The sequence below is a fragment of the Betta splendens genome, chromosome 9, assembly GCF_900634795.4.
Source record: "Betta splendens chromosome 9, fBetSpl5.4, whole genome shotgun sequence".
Taxonomy (NCBI): domain Eukaryota; kingdom Metazoa; phylum Chordata; class Actinopteri; order Anabantiformes; family Osphronemidae; genus Betta; species Betta splendens.
In genome coordinates, this window is record NC_040889.2 from 10,983,851 (window position 1) to 11,000,255 (window position 16,405).

At 48.9% G+C, this 16,405-nt stretch overlaps 1 protein-coding gene across 19 annotated transcripts in view; it reads left to right on the plus strand.

Moving 5' to 3' along the window:
* celf2 (cugbp, Elav-like family member 2) overlaps positions 1-16,405 on the plus strand; it is a 140,958-nt gene that overhangs the window by 99,220 nt on the left and 25,333 nt on the right. For all 19 annotated transcript variants that reach the window (XM_029164212.3, XM_029164213.3, XM_029164216.3 and 16 more), the window contains 2 exons: positions 10,078-10,126; positions 13,654-13,788. In XM_029164212.3, coding sequence (XP_029020045.1) covers positions 10,078-10,126; positions 13,654-13,788 — 184 coding nt within the window. The remainder of the gene's footprint in view (positions 1-10,077; positions 10,127-13,653; positions 13,789-16,405) is intronic.

Sequence of the window (16,405 nt, forward strand, 5' to 3'; positions counted from 1 at the left end):
GGGCTATTGGCTGCTTCCCCGCCTCGACGCCGGCTAACTGGAATCTCATCAGTTGAGCGCCTGCACCCGCTTTCGTCTGCCGGATGGATCAGCAGATAGGCCTCCTGGGCCGGACGGGGCGGATAGCGAGAATCCCACAAGAGCCGTACGCGGGTTTCTCTCGATTCGGAGTCAAGCTTGTTGTTTTGCGCAGCCACTGTGTTAATTGCTAGTGGAATAAGCATGTTAAATTTGGTCTGTTCTCATGTGCTGTGAGAGTTAGTCACTTATCCCTTGTTGGAGGTGTGAAGCAGCCCTGGGGAAGACACGTACTGCAGCAGTCTCAGGATTATAGGAACATGAAATCGCCTTCTTTTACACCATAACACCCTCCCTCCCTCTGTTCTGTCTGGTCAGCCCTCCTCCTCACTAGCTTCTCTCTGCTGCAGCATCTGGTTGTTATGTTTGGGGCTTTTGAAGTCGGATACCAGTAAATGTGGAAAATGTGGATGGGAGGAGCCGGCAAGGCTAACACTGAACCTGTATTAATGCTTTGATATGAACGCACCTTAGAAATCACCATAATAGGATGAACCTGGTCATTGATGACTATAGAGGTTTACCCACAGCAACGAAGTGTGCGATAAGGCAAGCAGAAAGATAAGAATGTGGACACTTCTGATAGGAGAGAAAATGAAAACTGTCCGTTGAAAGCCAGACAACATTGATCCGACCATAACATGCACTTAATTAAACGGCATCGTATTCATCATGTCAGCGTTTGACAACACTGATTGGCTGATCTTTATTAAAACCAAGGTATTGACATATATGGCTGTGAACCTATGCAGGCACACGAGGGCGACCAATAAATACAGTCGGACGCTGAATCAATAGTGACATGATGACAGATTATGAAGAGGTTCGTTTAGAATTTTAATGGGTTTTTTTTAATGGAGAAAGGCTGAGAAATCAGCTGGAGACAGAAAAGAGTGATGACGAGGATGGCGAATTAATTGCTGAATGGGGCGAGTCAAGACAAAGGATAGCGGAGACGCGGAGAGGGAGGAATTGAGCGGGAGGTTAGCAGAGGCGATGGGCAGATGGACAGGAAAAAGGTGGAGTAGAGCACTCCAGCACGCTCGAGGGCAAAGCAATAAACGGGCCGCAGTTAAAAACCAATACCTGCTTATTAACTTCCCCACTCTCCTGGCTTGTAAAAAGCCAGCAGAACAATGTTTGTATTGGCAGTCTTCCCCTCCCTCGCTCTATCTCTCCTTCCAAACCCAAGGCCCTAACAGGGACAGATGCAATCAGAGTGGAAAGCTGGGCCGCGGCCAAATTGGGGAAAAGGGCATTGGCGCTGGCAGCGCCGAGCGGCGGCCATGTTGGTTTGTGGCACACGCCGCTGAACGCCTGCCATTTTTTTCCGGAGCGCGTTAAGCGAAGGGGGCTGTGGTTTTATGTGATGACTCAATCTCATCGCGTGCTGAAACTTTAAAAGCTGCAGCCTCCGTCCTCTCGGCCCTCGGCTGTCTGCGCTGCATGTGAGGCTCGCCGGTCGTACTTCAGCGATGAAGTCATGATTTCACAGCATATGCAGGTTAGAACAGGAGCATTTATTGCTGAGGCCTGTTTATAAGTTGCGGTTCATCACTAGGGTGAAATGCAGTGAAGCATGTTTTTCTATAGAGCAAACGCCCAGCTCACAACTACGTTTGCTGCCGAATCTGAGATTCTATCACTCCTTAGCAGAGGTTTGAATTAAAAGGTGTGATAACGTCTGATAACGTGACCAGGGAGTTCATATTCACCGTAGAAACACTGTATGATTGGTGTTTTTTAGCTGCTTCTCAGTAGCTATGACGAAGCCTTTCCTGTAATGCGTCGTTCTCTAATTGAATTTTGCACAAATTCTGCACAACAGATTGTAATTTTACAGTTTTCATTTTATACTTCTTCCCAAATTAAGCTCCCACACTGCCGCCGCTTCTCTGCTCAAGCGCCAGTAAAGCTGCCTGTTTTGAGTCGAGCTCTGTCTTTTCCCGTGCGAATCACCAAACCAGCGAGAACCAGAATGGCACGTTCCCCGTACGGCGGCACGCGTGAAGTCTTTCCGGTACAGAGGAGCGCGCGCAGAACAACAGCCCCTGCTGAACTTGCCTCTAATGACCCCGCTAATGAAGCTCTGTCGGGGTGGAGGCAGTGTGTGTGCGCCTGCATGTGGAACTGGAGAACGGCGCTTATCTCGCCAGTTCTAAAAGCGCCACTGAGTCGAAATAAGCTCCTTTTCACACACATGTGCACAAATCCCCCCGCCGAACCCGTCTATCGTCAAAAACATGCCCCGTACCCCTGGAGCGGTTTGAAGCCATGTGACCCGACCCCCGCTGCACGCACTGATCCACGCCCCGCATGAGCCTCACACACACACGCTTCAATACACGCTCCTATGTACACACAGGCATATGCTTCAGCACAGTCTGAGTTTATTGCGTTGCATTTATTTTTTTTTTTATTTCCCCCTCACGATGCACTCCACCCTCCGTGCTAGCGCTACGCTCACGCTGGGACACACACACACGCGCGCACACACACTCCTGACAGCACGCAGCGAGTTAAAGCCTGTCAGACAAGGTTGTTTGAGATTTTCCACAAAATTGAGCTCTTTCATTAGTGGCTGACAGATGTCTAAATGCCCAATGTCCCCTTCTTCCCCTCCTACCCACGAGGGCCCCCAAGCTGCTGTTCCCTGTCTGAAGCTAGGTGGAGGGGATGGAGCGATGGAGGGGAGAAGTGGGGGCTAATCTAGGACGCGACCTCTGGAGCCGGCGCCAACTTGGAGAAGTTCAGTCCTTCATCCTCGCCTCCTTTTCTTCTCTCCCCTCTCACTCGCTTGCCGTCCTTTTCTCCCTCGTCGTCTTTGGTGAATCATTCCCTCCATCTTTCTCCTCCTCTGACTCTCTCGCTTTGTGGAAAAAGGATGAAAAAGCCCTTTGATTCGCAGTTTCTCTCAAGGATGTTTCTTAGCGACAGCAGAGGAGGGAAAAAAGGGACGAGGGAGGGCGATCGGGATGGGTGTGGAGGGCGTGGGGCGGCGGGGTTGGGGGGGCGGCGGGGACGCGATCAGTCGAGCGCTGTCCTCCATGTGGGCGGATCAGAGCGTTTGTCGAGCGCCAAGCTTGATAAGAAGCGCGGGGCTCATTAAAAGCTACTGGCGCACTGAGACCACACACACACACACACACACACACACACACACACACCTCCCTTACCTTTCTGCTGGCAAGATAATTAGTGACGCTCTGCTGCCAGAATACAGGCACAAGGTTGTGTGTTCGCGCAACCAAAGACACATCAAAGGCTCCCATCAAAGTAAGTGTGATCTCGAGCAAGGTTAAGGTTTAAAAGCAGCAATTTACAATCTAAAGACATAAGTCATTTAATCAGTCGTTTCTAATGTGGAGTTGGTGGACAGAGCTGCAGATAAAGGCCCGCACTGTAAGTGACAATGTGTATTATCATTCCCAGTGATGTAGAAATGATACTCTTTCATGCACAGGCCCCCGTGGCCTGAAGACCCGGAGCGACGTGCGTCTTTGACGGGAACTGGAAGAAATGGCGCGTGAGACTGCGGCTACGTTTGGCCCGCAGTGTTTAGTGTTACTCGTTAAAACTTCATTTGAATTGATTGACGGCTGTGGCATTTCAAAGCGCACCTCGTCTGATCCTCTGTTTGGGCGCATTCTGCTGACGTTCCAGGGATAAAAGTCAGAATAGTAACAAGTTATTGACTATTTATTACAACGGCATCGTCAGGAGGAAGAGACGCCTTCACCTACGAGCTCGTTCTTATTCGATGCAAAAATGTTTTCCTGACACTATATAAAAGGTTAATTAGTCAGAAATAATGGCTTTTATTACTTATGTTTAATGAACAGCACATACAGTGGTAGACATCAGTCATTAATAACACCTTTTAGGTCAAGCATGGTTTGAGATCTGCCAATTAGCTCATAATGACTCATTGTTCAATCATTTCTTGTGATTCTGCATTTAATGGTAAAGATGCAGCGAGAAAAGAATGTCAGTTCCTGTCACTCTGGACGTGAGACGAGGCGGAATCTGATCCCAACAGCTCCATAATCCCAACGGTGTAATGGAAATAAATACAGTCAACCGCGCTGAACATTTATCACGTTGCTGATGCCTCGGCCCAACCTCAAGATTGCACAAGAGTGTGTTTCAACACAGCACTTGATAGTAGTGGTAGTGTGGAGAGGGAGAGGAATGCTTCCTGTCCACAGCCTGTCAGTGTGTTGTTTGTTCAGGCCCGAGCCTATTACACATATCGCTGCTCTATCACAATAGCTCTCCGTGCAGCACTCGAGGAGCAGGTGAGACTGACTGATGGGCCGGCCCGTTTCCTCCTCCGCTCCCAGCTTTGCGTGGCGTGAAGCCTCAGTGCCGTGACTCCCCCCAGGATCCGGGAAGTAGCAGGAAGTAGTCGTATGTGGCGCGCGGGCCGGGACGGCGTGGCTTATTAAATCTCTCATGTACTAAACTGTGTGCCATCAAACATTCATGCCTTTTAGCCTGGAGCATATTATGCAACGAGCTGAAAGGCTGGACCTCGGACGCGGCTCACGCCAGCGCTTTGAGTGCGTCTTCGCACGCGCGCCTTCATCTCTCGCTCGTCATTTGAGTCCAGGAAAAACAACAGTAGCTCATTCATCCGGCGACACGCGCGCGCACACACACACACACGTATACACATGTGCGCCGTTCCCACAGCGGTGTCATTACAGAGGCTCATTATCGAAATCAATTCAATTAAAGGCTGTAATTGCTGTCGTGAAACCCAAATGCTATCGCAAGCAGGGCTGAAGGAAGACAAACCTCATCGATGCGCCGACCCTCAGAGTGTGTGTGCACGTGTGTGTGTGTGTGTGTGTGTGTGTGTGTGTGTGTGTGTGTGTGTGTGTGTGTGTGTGTGTGTGTGTGTGTGTGTGTGTGTGTGTGTGCTGTTATTTAACCAAAGAAATATTAATTGCTTGTTTCAAATTAACTCCTCTAACCCCTCTTTTCTCTGCGAGTCGGCGGTGGCGTTTAAGCATATTGATTTTTTTGGGGGGTGGAGGAGGAAGGAGGGGAGCGGCTGTGAACGCGACTAACTATGTTACACACTCCGAGCAGCTAGTGTGGAGACATGACGCGGCATAGCTAATGCCAAATCCCTCAATCATTCTGCTCACACGCGCGCTGGGTTAATTGTTTACCGAGCTAAATGAAGTGGGGATAATGTGGGCTAACTGTGCACTAAGCGCCGCTAAGACGAGGGATATTGTAAAGGACAATTTGATTTATAGTCGTTTGTTTGCTGAAAGGAGGAGAGTTCGCGAAGTATGTGTCCAGGTGTTTGTCAGAGCAGGGGACGCGTGCGTTCACAGTTTCTGCACCCGTGACCATTAAAAAACCACAAATATGACAAACGTCTCAACAACAAACACAGAAGCTTTCTCTTTAGCGTCGATGTCTGGATCTCTTTAACATTTCATATCTAGAAATGTGGCTTTTATGCTGTATGGATAATAAAGACACTACACAGCAAACTGCAATTAGAACATCTGGTCTGAATGAATCACGGGTGTAAATTAGGCAGCAAGGCGTAGATTGTGCATTAATGCACCACCCACTGTTGGAAACAGATAATTCTGTACAGTTGTAACAATAGAAATTAAATTAAAGATGCATAGAGGCGATAGGACCCGTACTTCAATCACCGTTCATACAGTATATTACTGCTCTCGTGGGTTTTAATCACTGCACAGCCTCAGATTGGATTAGTCCAACTGTGCTCTTATGATTTACCTAAAACCTGGAACCAATAAACAAACACACTTATCAATTCAGTTTTGTGGGAGCACAAATCCCCTGAGGATGACGGTGACCTGGAACCAAAGTATTAATGAGTGTTTCCAAACGTGGAGGTGAGGCGTGTGTTGTGCTTTTGGCGCTAATCACCGTCTGGAGGTCTTTCTGCCTTTTTGAGCACGCGTGCGCGCCGCTCGCTCGCAGCTGTGCGGACGTGTGTGGTCACCAGTACGGACCCGGCCACCGGTATCCAGTCCCGACTGTGAGAGCCATCTGTCTGACTTTGACCCAGCAGCTCACCGTCACACCTCCGGACAGGAGGAGGGGGAGGCCCAGATAGACGGGGAGGGGGCTGTTCGCCGCCGCCGCCGCCGCTCTTGGCACGCACACACTCCGGTCATGTGAAGCTGGCTGTTGCTTTGAAGGCGCCAGCTGCTGCCAAAGGGCTCGCTCACAGGTGACGGCACGCGCTTTTTCACAGCACACGCCCGCCCTATTCCCAGCGTTGACCTCAAGTCGGTCCTCTGGCTCCAGGGCGAGACGACCTCTGACCTTTTGCGAACCGGGGAATTTGTGGAAGATGCTGACAGGAGGGGGATAACATTAACCCCGGAGCGGTAGTTAACATTTAAGAAGTGTCGGGTTCCCTGCGCTGGATGTACTGTGAGCCTGGAGCGGCGGACGGGTGCTGCCTGAACGCTGGACAGCCTCTGTACGCGAGGAGGGCATAAAGAATAAAAGCCGTAAGCATGGGGGGAGGGGGGCGGGGGGTTGCATGGTGACGTTTTATCAGCTAGTGTGACAGATAGACACCTCGTCTCAGACAGGAAGGGAGCAGGAGGTCATTAAAGAGACTGCCCCCATAACCGGGAGGCTGTAAAATCCATCCTGGCCGCCTGCTGCTGTAACAGCGGCCGTATGGTTTTAGTCGAGCACAAGCGTCTCTGGTGATAGGAGGATTGGGTGAGGGGAGGAGCTGTTGCCATGACGAGACCATGACTTTTTTTCTTAAATCGTATGTGATGGTTATGTTTCTCTGGGAGACTGACGCATAGAAGACTTAAGAGCCAGTTCATTTCGAAGACTCTAAGTGGAGATATAACATGTTTATTTTTGCAAAATACCAAAGTATCAGAAGATAAAAGTAATTACAGCTCTTATGTAACAATGTTTATATAGACCAGTGTTAACAATAGAGTTTGCTATTTAGCACTGCATGATGAAATATCACCACTGAGTCATTTAACACTTTTGCTGTGAGTGTGAGTTTATTTAAAACTTGTTGTATTTACTAGTTTCGTGCTCTGATGACCTGCCGGGTGCTAAAACTGACAAGATATGAGGGAGTGAACCTTTAGGTTGTTCAGGAGCGGGACAGAAAAGTCAGGAGCCGGATACCAGATGAGAAAGTGTCCATTAGCAGATGGACTCTGAGTCACGGTCTAATGTTGAAGACAGCGGGTCCACTTTAAACCTCTGACAATGAAATGAGCGCAAACGAGCTAAGGAAGAAATGATTCCTCCGCTGAAGGGTGAATGGAAGTCGAATCAGTTAATGAGCAGACAATCAACGTGGAGCAGGAAGCTGGAAATCCACATCAATTTAGCAGCTTCATGACTCAAACTTAGCAAGAACTTGGCCTGTGTTGTCCTCAGCTGTGCTCCGCGCCTCATTATTGCCGCTGCGAGTGGTGACTTTCAGCCGGCACATTAATATGTAAATTAAATGTTAATCGATTTTCGAAGGTGTGAATTTATCATGTATTTTACAGCGGCGCCCGGCGCGACTCGGCCAATCGCGACTGAACTGTGCCGTTGGTAATAGGGCGACTCGAGTGCTCCGAGAATGATTAAAAACAAATGGTGACACTTTAGTTGGAGAGCGCGGCAGATGCTCCGCAAGCCGAACAATAAGGCCCTCAAAGCGCAGGCTGCGTGCGCTGCGAAGGGCTGAGCAGGATGCAGGTAACGCGTCCTCTCGGCGGCGGTGAACGCTCCGCGCTGACGTCTGCGGCGCCCGTTGCTTTTTATGAGGCCGAGCGCAGCGAGGATTTAGTAGTTTTGCCCGGCTCCCGCTGAGTGCATAATGAATGGCAGGCTGCAGCTGTGGGCCTGCCGGGCCAGAAGAAACAGCACTGTGGAATTGTGGGAGAGCAAAGGAGCGCCGCGCTTTGTGGGTCCCGGCGGGGGCTCGCCGGGATCAAACGCGGCGGCGGCGACGCCCCCCGCCGGGCATTCTGGGTAGACCTGAGCAGGAGACGCCCGAGAGGCAGACGGGCTTTTTGCACCTGTGCGTGTGCGCGTCCCGGCGTGTTCGGCTGGCGCCGCTTTTGTTTTTGTGCGTCTGTTTTTTGCCTTTAGAGGACAGACTTTGAAATGGATTAACGAGAAGTGACTGGATGTGACTCCCAGCTTGGCTTTGACGCCGCTTTTGAGGCGTCTCTGACACAAGGAGCGCACACGCAGGCGCGTGTCTGTCGCTGTGAGCGCCCACAACGGCCCCGTCTTTAAACAGGACGAATCAAAGGCTCCCTCTGAACCCGAGCCTCGGACCAAACGCGTGCGCGGTGGCGCCCTGCGCGCGTCCTTGTGTTAGTGACTCTGCAGCCTGGAGGCTTTCCTGTCTGCGACCTTCCTTCCCTTCATTCTTCTAATTCACGGCCTGTCTCAGCTCACCTCGCCGCTGCCTCTCTCCCTTGTTTTTTGAGGCGGATGCGCACGGCAGAGCCCAAGTAAAAGCATCCATCCATCCCTGAATTTCATTGAAGCCTTGTTTTGACTTTCTCCTTTCTTTGTTTCTTTCCCTTTTGCATATAAATGCTGAAGCATTCCACCCTCACTGGGTTTTAATTTAATTTTTGTTATTTCCTTATGTTCCTGTTTACTTTTGTTATTGCAGCCCGCTCTTAAATGCCTCACGAACTACAAGACAAAGCTTCCCGTCGTCACATCGCGAGTTAACTTTTCAGAATGTTTGACATTTTTTCTCGTCTCTTTTTTTATCAGTAGTTCCGTACATCTTCGACCGCTGCCATTCGTCTCAGCTGATGCCATAAGTGACTGGTTTCCTCTGCCAGGATTTATGTTCCTCATTTCTGCAGAAAAACAGCTGTGTTTGACACTTGATACACGTGGGCGTACGGTATTATTCATTAGCGTCACTCCGCCGCTCCGTCTTCGTTTACGTCGTCTTCCCCAAAAAGCCGCCCGTGGAAGCGGATCAATGCATTGAGGAGCGGTGCGTGTACGCGTGTCTGGTCCGGAGGAGGAAAAAAAAGCGGCGAGCGGGAACGATAAGGAAGAGGGCAAGAGAGGAGAGCGTTGGGATAAAGGTGTGTGATAGAATTGGAAGATCAAAGCCTTCTGTCACAGCGTGACTGAGCCAGGGGCGTTATGGGTAAGACGGGGCACGGACGCGCGCGCTCGCACTCGCACGCACGCCGACACACACACACACACACACACGCTCACTCGCGGCTGGTATTTGACTCTGAGTGTGATTGATACCGGGCTAGATTTAGAGAATCACTGTCATTCGTCTCTCCGCAGATCAAACAGCCACATAATCTCCCATAAAGGAAAGAGAGATGGAGGAAATAAAAAAGGGACAGAGGAGGAGAGATTGAAGGAGGGCGAGGGAGAGAGAGAGAGAGAGAGAGAGAGAGAGAGAGGTGACAAAGCCTTCTCATCTGTGAAGTGTTTTCTTGTTTTTCATAAAAGAGGACCCACCACCTTATAGACACGTCCCATCTATCATCCAACTCCATTAAACTGCTTTTCAGGGACATCAGAGAGATCTCCGATATCTGCAAAGACGAGTGGAAATGCAGCCATTAGGTCCCATTTAAAGCTGGTATAAACACGCGGCCTGTGGCTCTGAATGAGGACAATGCGAATAATGCTAATAAGTCAAGTGGCGCCACGCTGGAGTCGGGCTCGAGGATTCAGATCTAAGCTCAACTCTCACTAGTGTGTGTTGCTGCCGGTTGAAGTCTGCTTGGTTCTCATCCGACACTGTTCTTTATATCTTTCTACAGTGGCGTCTGCTGTTACGCTTACATCCTGATAGAATCCTGTAACAGGTGCCGTCCCTTTTGATATGTGTGTGCTGAAGCTGCATTCGCAGCGTGAACCATGTGTAAATCATGCGTGTATGAAGCAAACCTCTGTCTGCGCTTGGACGTGCATCTAACACATTCCGCTCTTCTCTTTGTGTCCCTGCAGATGCACCATCCCATTCAGATGAAGCCCGCAGACAGTGAGAAATCTAACGGTGAGTGGCCACAAATGCACACGCGCACGGCGGCAGACGCACCGGTAACGCACACGTGCACCAATAGCCCGTCCAGAATGTGCCGGGTAATAGCTGTCTCACCGCGTTCCTGACTGGCAGCGACCGCGGGACTGAGGAGACACAGAGAAGACGGACGGGGGAGAGAGAGCGATGGGAGGGAAATGCTGATATATATAAATATATTTTTATAAGTGTGATGAATTATTAAGGTGCTTCAGAAGAAGGTCAGTGAGAGTTGAATCGTTTTGGCCTCGTGGTGAACCAGCCTCTCTCCCCTGTGGCTGCATCCTCATACAAACACTGCTACACACTCCATCCTCAGATCCGTCCTTCCAAACTACATATTGCAGATCTGTTCTGAATTGATTTCCCATACGGAGCCTCTTCCTCCGCTCCTCCTCATTTTGTCCACGGAGCTGTCACGCGTTATATACAGCACCTCATGTCGACGCGGCGTCCCCATCTTTAAAGGGTCCCCGCTGTAAACACGCACCCTGAAAGAAACCATGTGTTTGTCTGACAAATCAAATGAAAACACCTCAAATTACTTCTCAACCCTTTGAGACATCTATTTTTTCTAACGTTGTTAGAGTTTTTTCAGCTTCCATGTATGGAATGGCATCATTTCAGGATTTGATTGAATGACATGATTTGATTTTTTGAAAACATGCATGATATTTCAGTCGCCGCATATGAATCTGCGCAGCACACATCCCTCCATCTATCATTCTATCCCTCCCACCCTCCATCTGTACATCCATCCATATGTCCATCCATACATACATACATTCATCCATCCATACATTCATCCATCCATACATTCATCCATACATATGTCCATACATACATACATACATACATACATACATACATTCATTCATCCATCCATTAAACCCACTGCATTGTTAAAACAGCAAATGGAAACAGAACTGAATGAATTCCATCCGCTCACATCACAGCTTTGACCTTGGATATATAACTCTGACATTCCACACTCGGGCCTGGTGCCACCCACAAATAAATGACTCCAGTGTAGACTTATCTGACCCATATCTGATCAGATGTGTGTGTGTGAGAGGATGTGCATGATAACTCACAAATACTAGGAAAAGACTAGTGTCTTTGAAGGCAGGTTTGCTGTGACTGTTTTGTTGCTTGTGTATTTGTTCGTGCAGGTTCATTACGTTCAGTGATATTTAGTTAATTTGGAGTCTAAAGGTGGATGTCGCTAATGCTGCAAAGCATCAAGGGACGGGGGCAGTCTCTGGTGGAAATGTTAATGTGCTTCTGGAGTTCTGGTTTGAGCATCAGGTCTAAATTGAACCTAAACATCAGACCTGTTTCTTCTAGTCATTCCTCCTCTGCCACCGCTCACTTACTGTAAAATGCAAACTTGTGTTTTTGGCTTAAGTTTCCAAATGAAGTTGGCAGCAGCGAAGCTGGAATATTCAGGCTGGCAGTGCTCAAGACATCAGAGTACTGAGCACCGAGATTATTTGCATGGCTAAGTGAGAAAATGTGTGTTTTTGCAATTTGGATGAAGTGACCCTGAAAGCTAAGAGTAATTGAGCGGAATATGAAACTATGACTGGATGAGCTGGCTGTTTGAATCCAGCGCCGGGTCGCTTTTTAAAAAGGGTAGCGCACGCGCGCGTGTGTGCGGCTTCCTCCGGTCGTCTGACTGACACGCAGGCAGCAGAGCGTCTGTACATCACTGTCCACTGCAGGGGGATACAATAAAACGGCGCTGGAGAGAAATCCCTATAAAAGCCATCATCTGCTCCACTGAAACCCAGCAAAATATGACTTTATAAGACATAACTGTCAGGGTAACGACGGTGGAACTTAATAAAGCAGCCGGAATGGTGAAATATAGAGCGGACCATACGTAACGTATCCATCCACTTAGTGATAATGTTCTTTAATAAACCCAGTGTTGGAGTCTCTGTAACGGTGACAAATGGCGGCGCCGAAGTTTATTAGTTTAGTCAGTGGAGGAGACGAAGGAGGAGAGCGAGATGGAGAGATTCACAGTGGAGCGGCGAGATAACTGTTATTGGTACAGTTAATGCGGCTTCGTTCTTTTCACCGAACCTCTGTGATGCTTTTTTTCCCTTTCAACGCGCTAAAAACTCAGCATGAAGGCGATTCGGCTCCGATATATCCCAGAATGCAAAGCTGCCGCGGAGTCGTCCCCGCGCCGGCTCTGTGAGCTCTTATCGGCCGCCCGCCTGCCTGCGCCTCGTCCCAAAAACAGAAACAGTCAATTGTAACGATATCTCCTCTCTTTCTTTTCTATCGACACAAAGTAAATTAATTACATTGCTGTTAGACGTGTGGTAATCTTCCTCCGGAGTGACGCGCGCGCACACAGCGGCTGTGTACAGAGGAGTTAAGGCTTTCTGAAACAACACTTATCTTGGCAGCGTATCCCGACGGTTTGTGTTTTAAACACACAAACAATTCAAACAGCAAAACAAACAAGTGCGCTATTGATTTCCCAGAGTGCAACAGACCGCTTATCTCTTTCGCCTTGCGGTAAGAGCTGACAGTTTCCTCATTAAAAATGAATTGGATTAGCATTACATTGAATGCGGTAGGAGCACATAAGCGCGCACACACTTATTGTTTCTGCGAGCGACGAGGATTTCGCCCTCAGCTTAATTCACACTTAACCTCGCTCACTCGCACTAAAACGCAGCCCCGAGTTTCTGACGGCTACCTGCAGCCGGCGCCGCTTCCTTGAGATTGCACCTGAGAACGAGGGATTGTGTCATGGTTGGAGAAGGAGAGGGACCCACGGGGGAGGGAGGGAGGCAGGACGGGAGGGAGGGAGGGAGGGAGGGAGAGGGTGAGAGAGGACAAGCTGCAGAGTCTCAGCAAGCAGTCGGTGTTGAAGTGATAATGAGACATTGATCAGAGCCTCACAGATGGCATGATGAAATACATGAATTCTGTCTGTCCTCATCTCTCTCCCACTGTCTTTTTATTTCTATCTCTTCACTCGGACCATTTCTTTTGATTTACGTGTTTTGTTCTGTCTCGTTGTATTTTTCAGGACTTTTTGTTTTGTCTTTTCTTTGTATTATTTCTATGTATTTATTTCTTCTACCTTATTATTTTTCAGTTTGTCAGTGTCTCATTTTAGAAACGACCGGATTTTACTTTGGTGATCACACGTGTCCTTCAAATGTTGGAATGTTGAATAATAATCATATAGAATAAATAATTGCTTCATGCATTTACTCAGCTCAACTTAGCAGAAACTGTATGGAACTAAAGCTGCAGCACGTAAACTTCCTGTGTCGCGGTGTTGTTGGTCAAGTTCTAATGCTTCTAGGAGCAAGTCAGTGAAAACCGGCTGCATTCAAACACTGAACACAAGCAGAAACTGGACCCGGTCAGACCGAGCTAACAGCTAATGGTAGCTTTGCATCAGTGCAAAGACAAATGCTGGGATGTCAATAATTCACTGCCCACTCTCTTCTCTTGGTCTTGGTTCGCAGCGGTGGAGGACAGGAAGCTGTTCATCGGCATGGTGTCGAAGAAGTGCAACGAGAACGACATCCGGGTCATGTTCTCTGCGTTCGGACAGATCGAGGAGTGCCGGATCCTCCGAGGGCCCGACGGACTCAGTAGAGGTGCGTGTGGCTCCCGCTCGCTCGCCCGCTCGCTCGCCCGCGTGCACACTAAATGCTCCTCATGTGGAATCTACTGCCTGAACAGCCCCCAGTAGCTGCTGCAGTTCATTATCTCGATTCGTCTCATGACTCAAACTCCAGGAGCCTAGAGGGGAAGGTATTTACCTCATGACTGTGTGCGACAAGAGCTGGCTGGTTGAAGATGGCGCCTGAGCCACTGGCTGACTCTGAGTATCATTTTAATTAAAGGAAGTCATAATAAATAGGATCTACTTGGTGTTTTTACTAATTCTGAATCCTTTTACGGTAGAAGTTAGAAGTTATTAACACTGCAACCATTTATCCATAAATCGGTTAATATGAGGTGACTTCTCATCTTCTGTCATAGCACTTTAGAACAGTTTAGAAACTCAGCCACAGCGACGCTCAATAGTCCTAACAATGAATACGTCAGCGTCTCTGCGTCGTCGCTCTGTGGCTCAACCCAGCGCTGCAGTATTTTAGACTCAAGTACTGCACAGTATGAATCCACACAGTCCTTTGTTTCCTCAGTGAATCAGAACATCCTTTATAAGAAGTGACATTATTCTGAGACATAGCGGTCTGACCTGGGCAGTGAAACCCAGCTTTTATTCTCCGTTCTTTGTGCACTAAAAGCAGCGTATCAGAGCCTGTTTTCAACCAGCTGCGTCTTGGAAAATGGTCAATACTTTCTTCAAGGACCTGAAGGAGTCATACAAATGGACTGGAGTGACATCTTGAGGCTGTTGTGGCCACTGTGACTACGTACTTCTCCTTTCCGCTCTCTATCTCTCTCTCCCCCTCCTCTCTCCGTCCTTGTTTTTTGCTCTATCAGCCTCAGCCCTTAATCACCCCCCCCCCGACCTCCTAACCTCTATTCACGCCCTTCACCTTCCCTGCCATTCCAGTGGAGCTTCATTGTAAGCCACTCAGACAGTTCCATAGAGAAGCTGAGGGCAATGAATTATTATCTCGGTGACTTACTGTACATTTACAGTAATAAACAGTAAAGTACATTGTTCGTTTGTTCATTTACAGCCTGATCCGGCAATGAACCATCATCCATTCATCCCCAAATGGACATGAATCCAGTCGTGGCTATTGTAGGAAGCCTTTGAGCCCATGCTCACACCTTTCCGCCCTCCCAGTCCATTTCTGCCATCCTCCCCAGCTCCCCTCCCCCCTCCCTTGTGTTTTTTCTATGTGCAGAGGAGGCGGGGGGGGGGGGCTCCCTGAAACTTCCTGTCCTCCTATTCCTCCTCCTCCTGTCACGCGAGCTGTCACTGTCATTGTCACGCTGACTCCGTGTGGATCTGTCTGTCACGTAGGATTTTTTTTTCCTGTGGCTGTCGGACGTCGTGGGTGTTTTACTGTGGACTCCAGTCTTGTTTCTCTCACTGTGCCTTCTCTCTCTCTCTCTCCCTCTTCAAGGTTGTCTCTATCTGGAACCAATCTCTGCCTCAAACTAAACCGCTCAAATTCCCACGTTCATTTGCTTCTTCAAACACCGCCTCCCTCCCCGTCTCTATATTCACCCTGGCTGTCCTAGAATCCACTCTTGCATCAATTTGTCCTCTTTTTCCCAAACATCCCACATCAGCCTACTTCCCGCCGTTCCCCCATTCCCTTCTCCCATCCCTTTTCAGCTCCTCTCTTTTGTCCTCATGAATATTTCAGATGCGATGGCCGAATCCTTGTTTCTGCCGAGCTAATACAAGCTACTTAGCGGCCGATGAGAATCAAAGAGGAAAGTCTGCTAGTTTAGCTAGAGTGTGGCTAGAACCCAATCCTGACCAGGTCCTTATGGATTTCTGCATACTCCTCACTCCCGGGGGCCCTCGGTCCCACCTAGCTGGGCCGCTGAGCTCCTATTAAACTGTGGTATCAATCAGAAGAGCTCTCCGCCATCCTGCTATTAATAAAATATGGATCACACCACCAGTGGATGGCTGGGCCTGGGGAGCTACCCTACTTTCATTAAAGGACTGTTTGGTTCTCTGCTGACGACAGAATGCGGCCCTGAGGTATTTTTAGAGCTCAAGCCTCGTCCCGTGTCTCTGTCGGGAAAAAGACACGCAGCGACCGACCGAAGCACGTGGCAAAATAAATCAATATTCGGACACTCAGGATCAAGTTGCAGGAACTCGCTTAAGGTTCCGGGTGGGTTCCAACTCGTGTGGAGGGATGACCCTCAGTTAACCCACCTTCAGATGGAGCAGGTTGGAGTCTCCTCCTGGAGACTAAGCAGTTAACAGACTGAGGTCCATCTAAAATAGTCTGTCCCCTGAATCAGTTGAACAAATGGCCTCCTTTCACACGTCCTATCTAGCGTTTTAAGGCAGCAGCCCTGCAGTTTAAAGGACACATCCGGCTGTTTACTAGGTCAGTGCTGCGTAGATCTGATAACCTTCAGACTCTTTATTACCTTCCCACCCTCTAATGTAGCTGAAGAGAGATGATGGCTAAACTAGCTCTTCTGTTTGTGCAAGGACATAGAAATAGAAATCAGGAGATGGAATCTGTTTAAGCCAAAGTCCCACACGGCTGAAAACACACTGACAGTCTGACCCGGTTTGACAGACGAGATGTTTGAGGG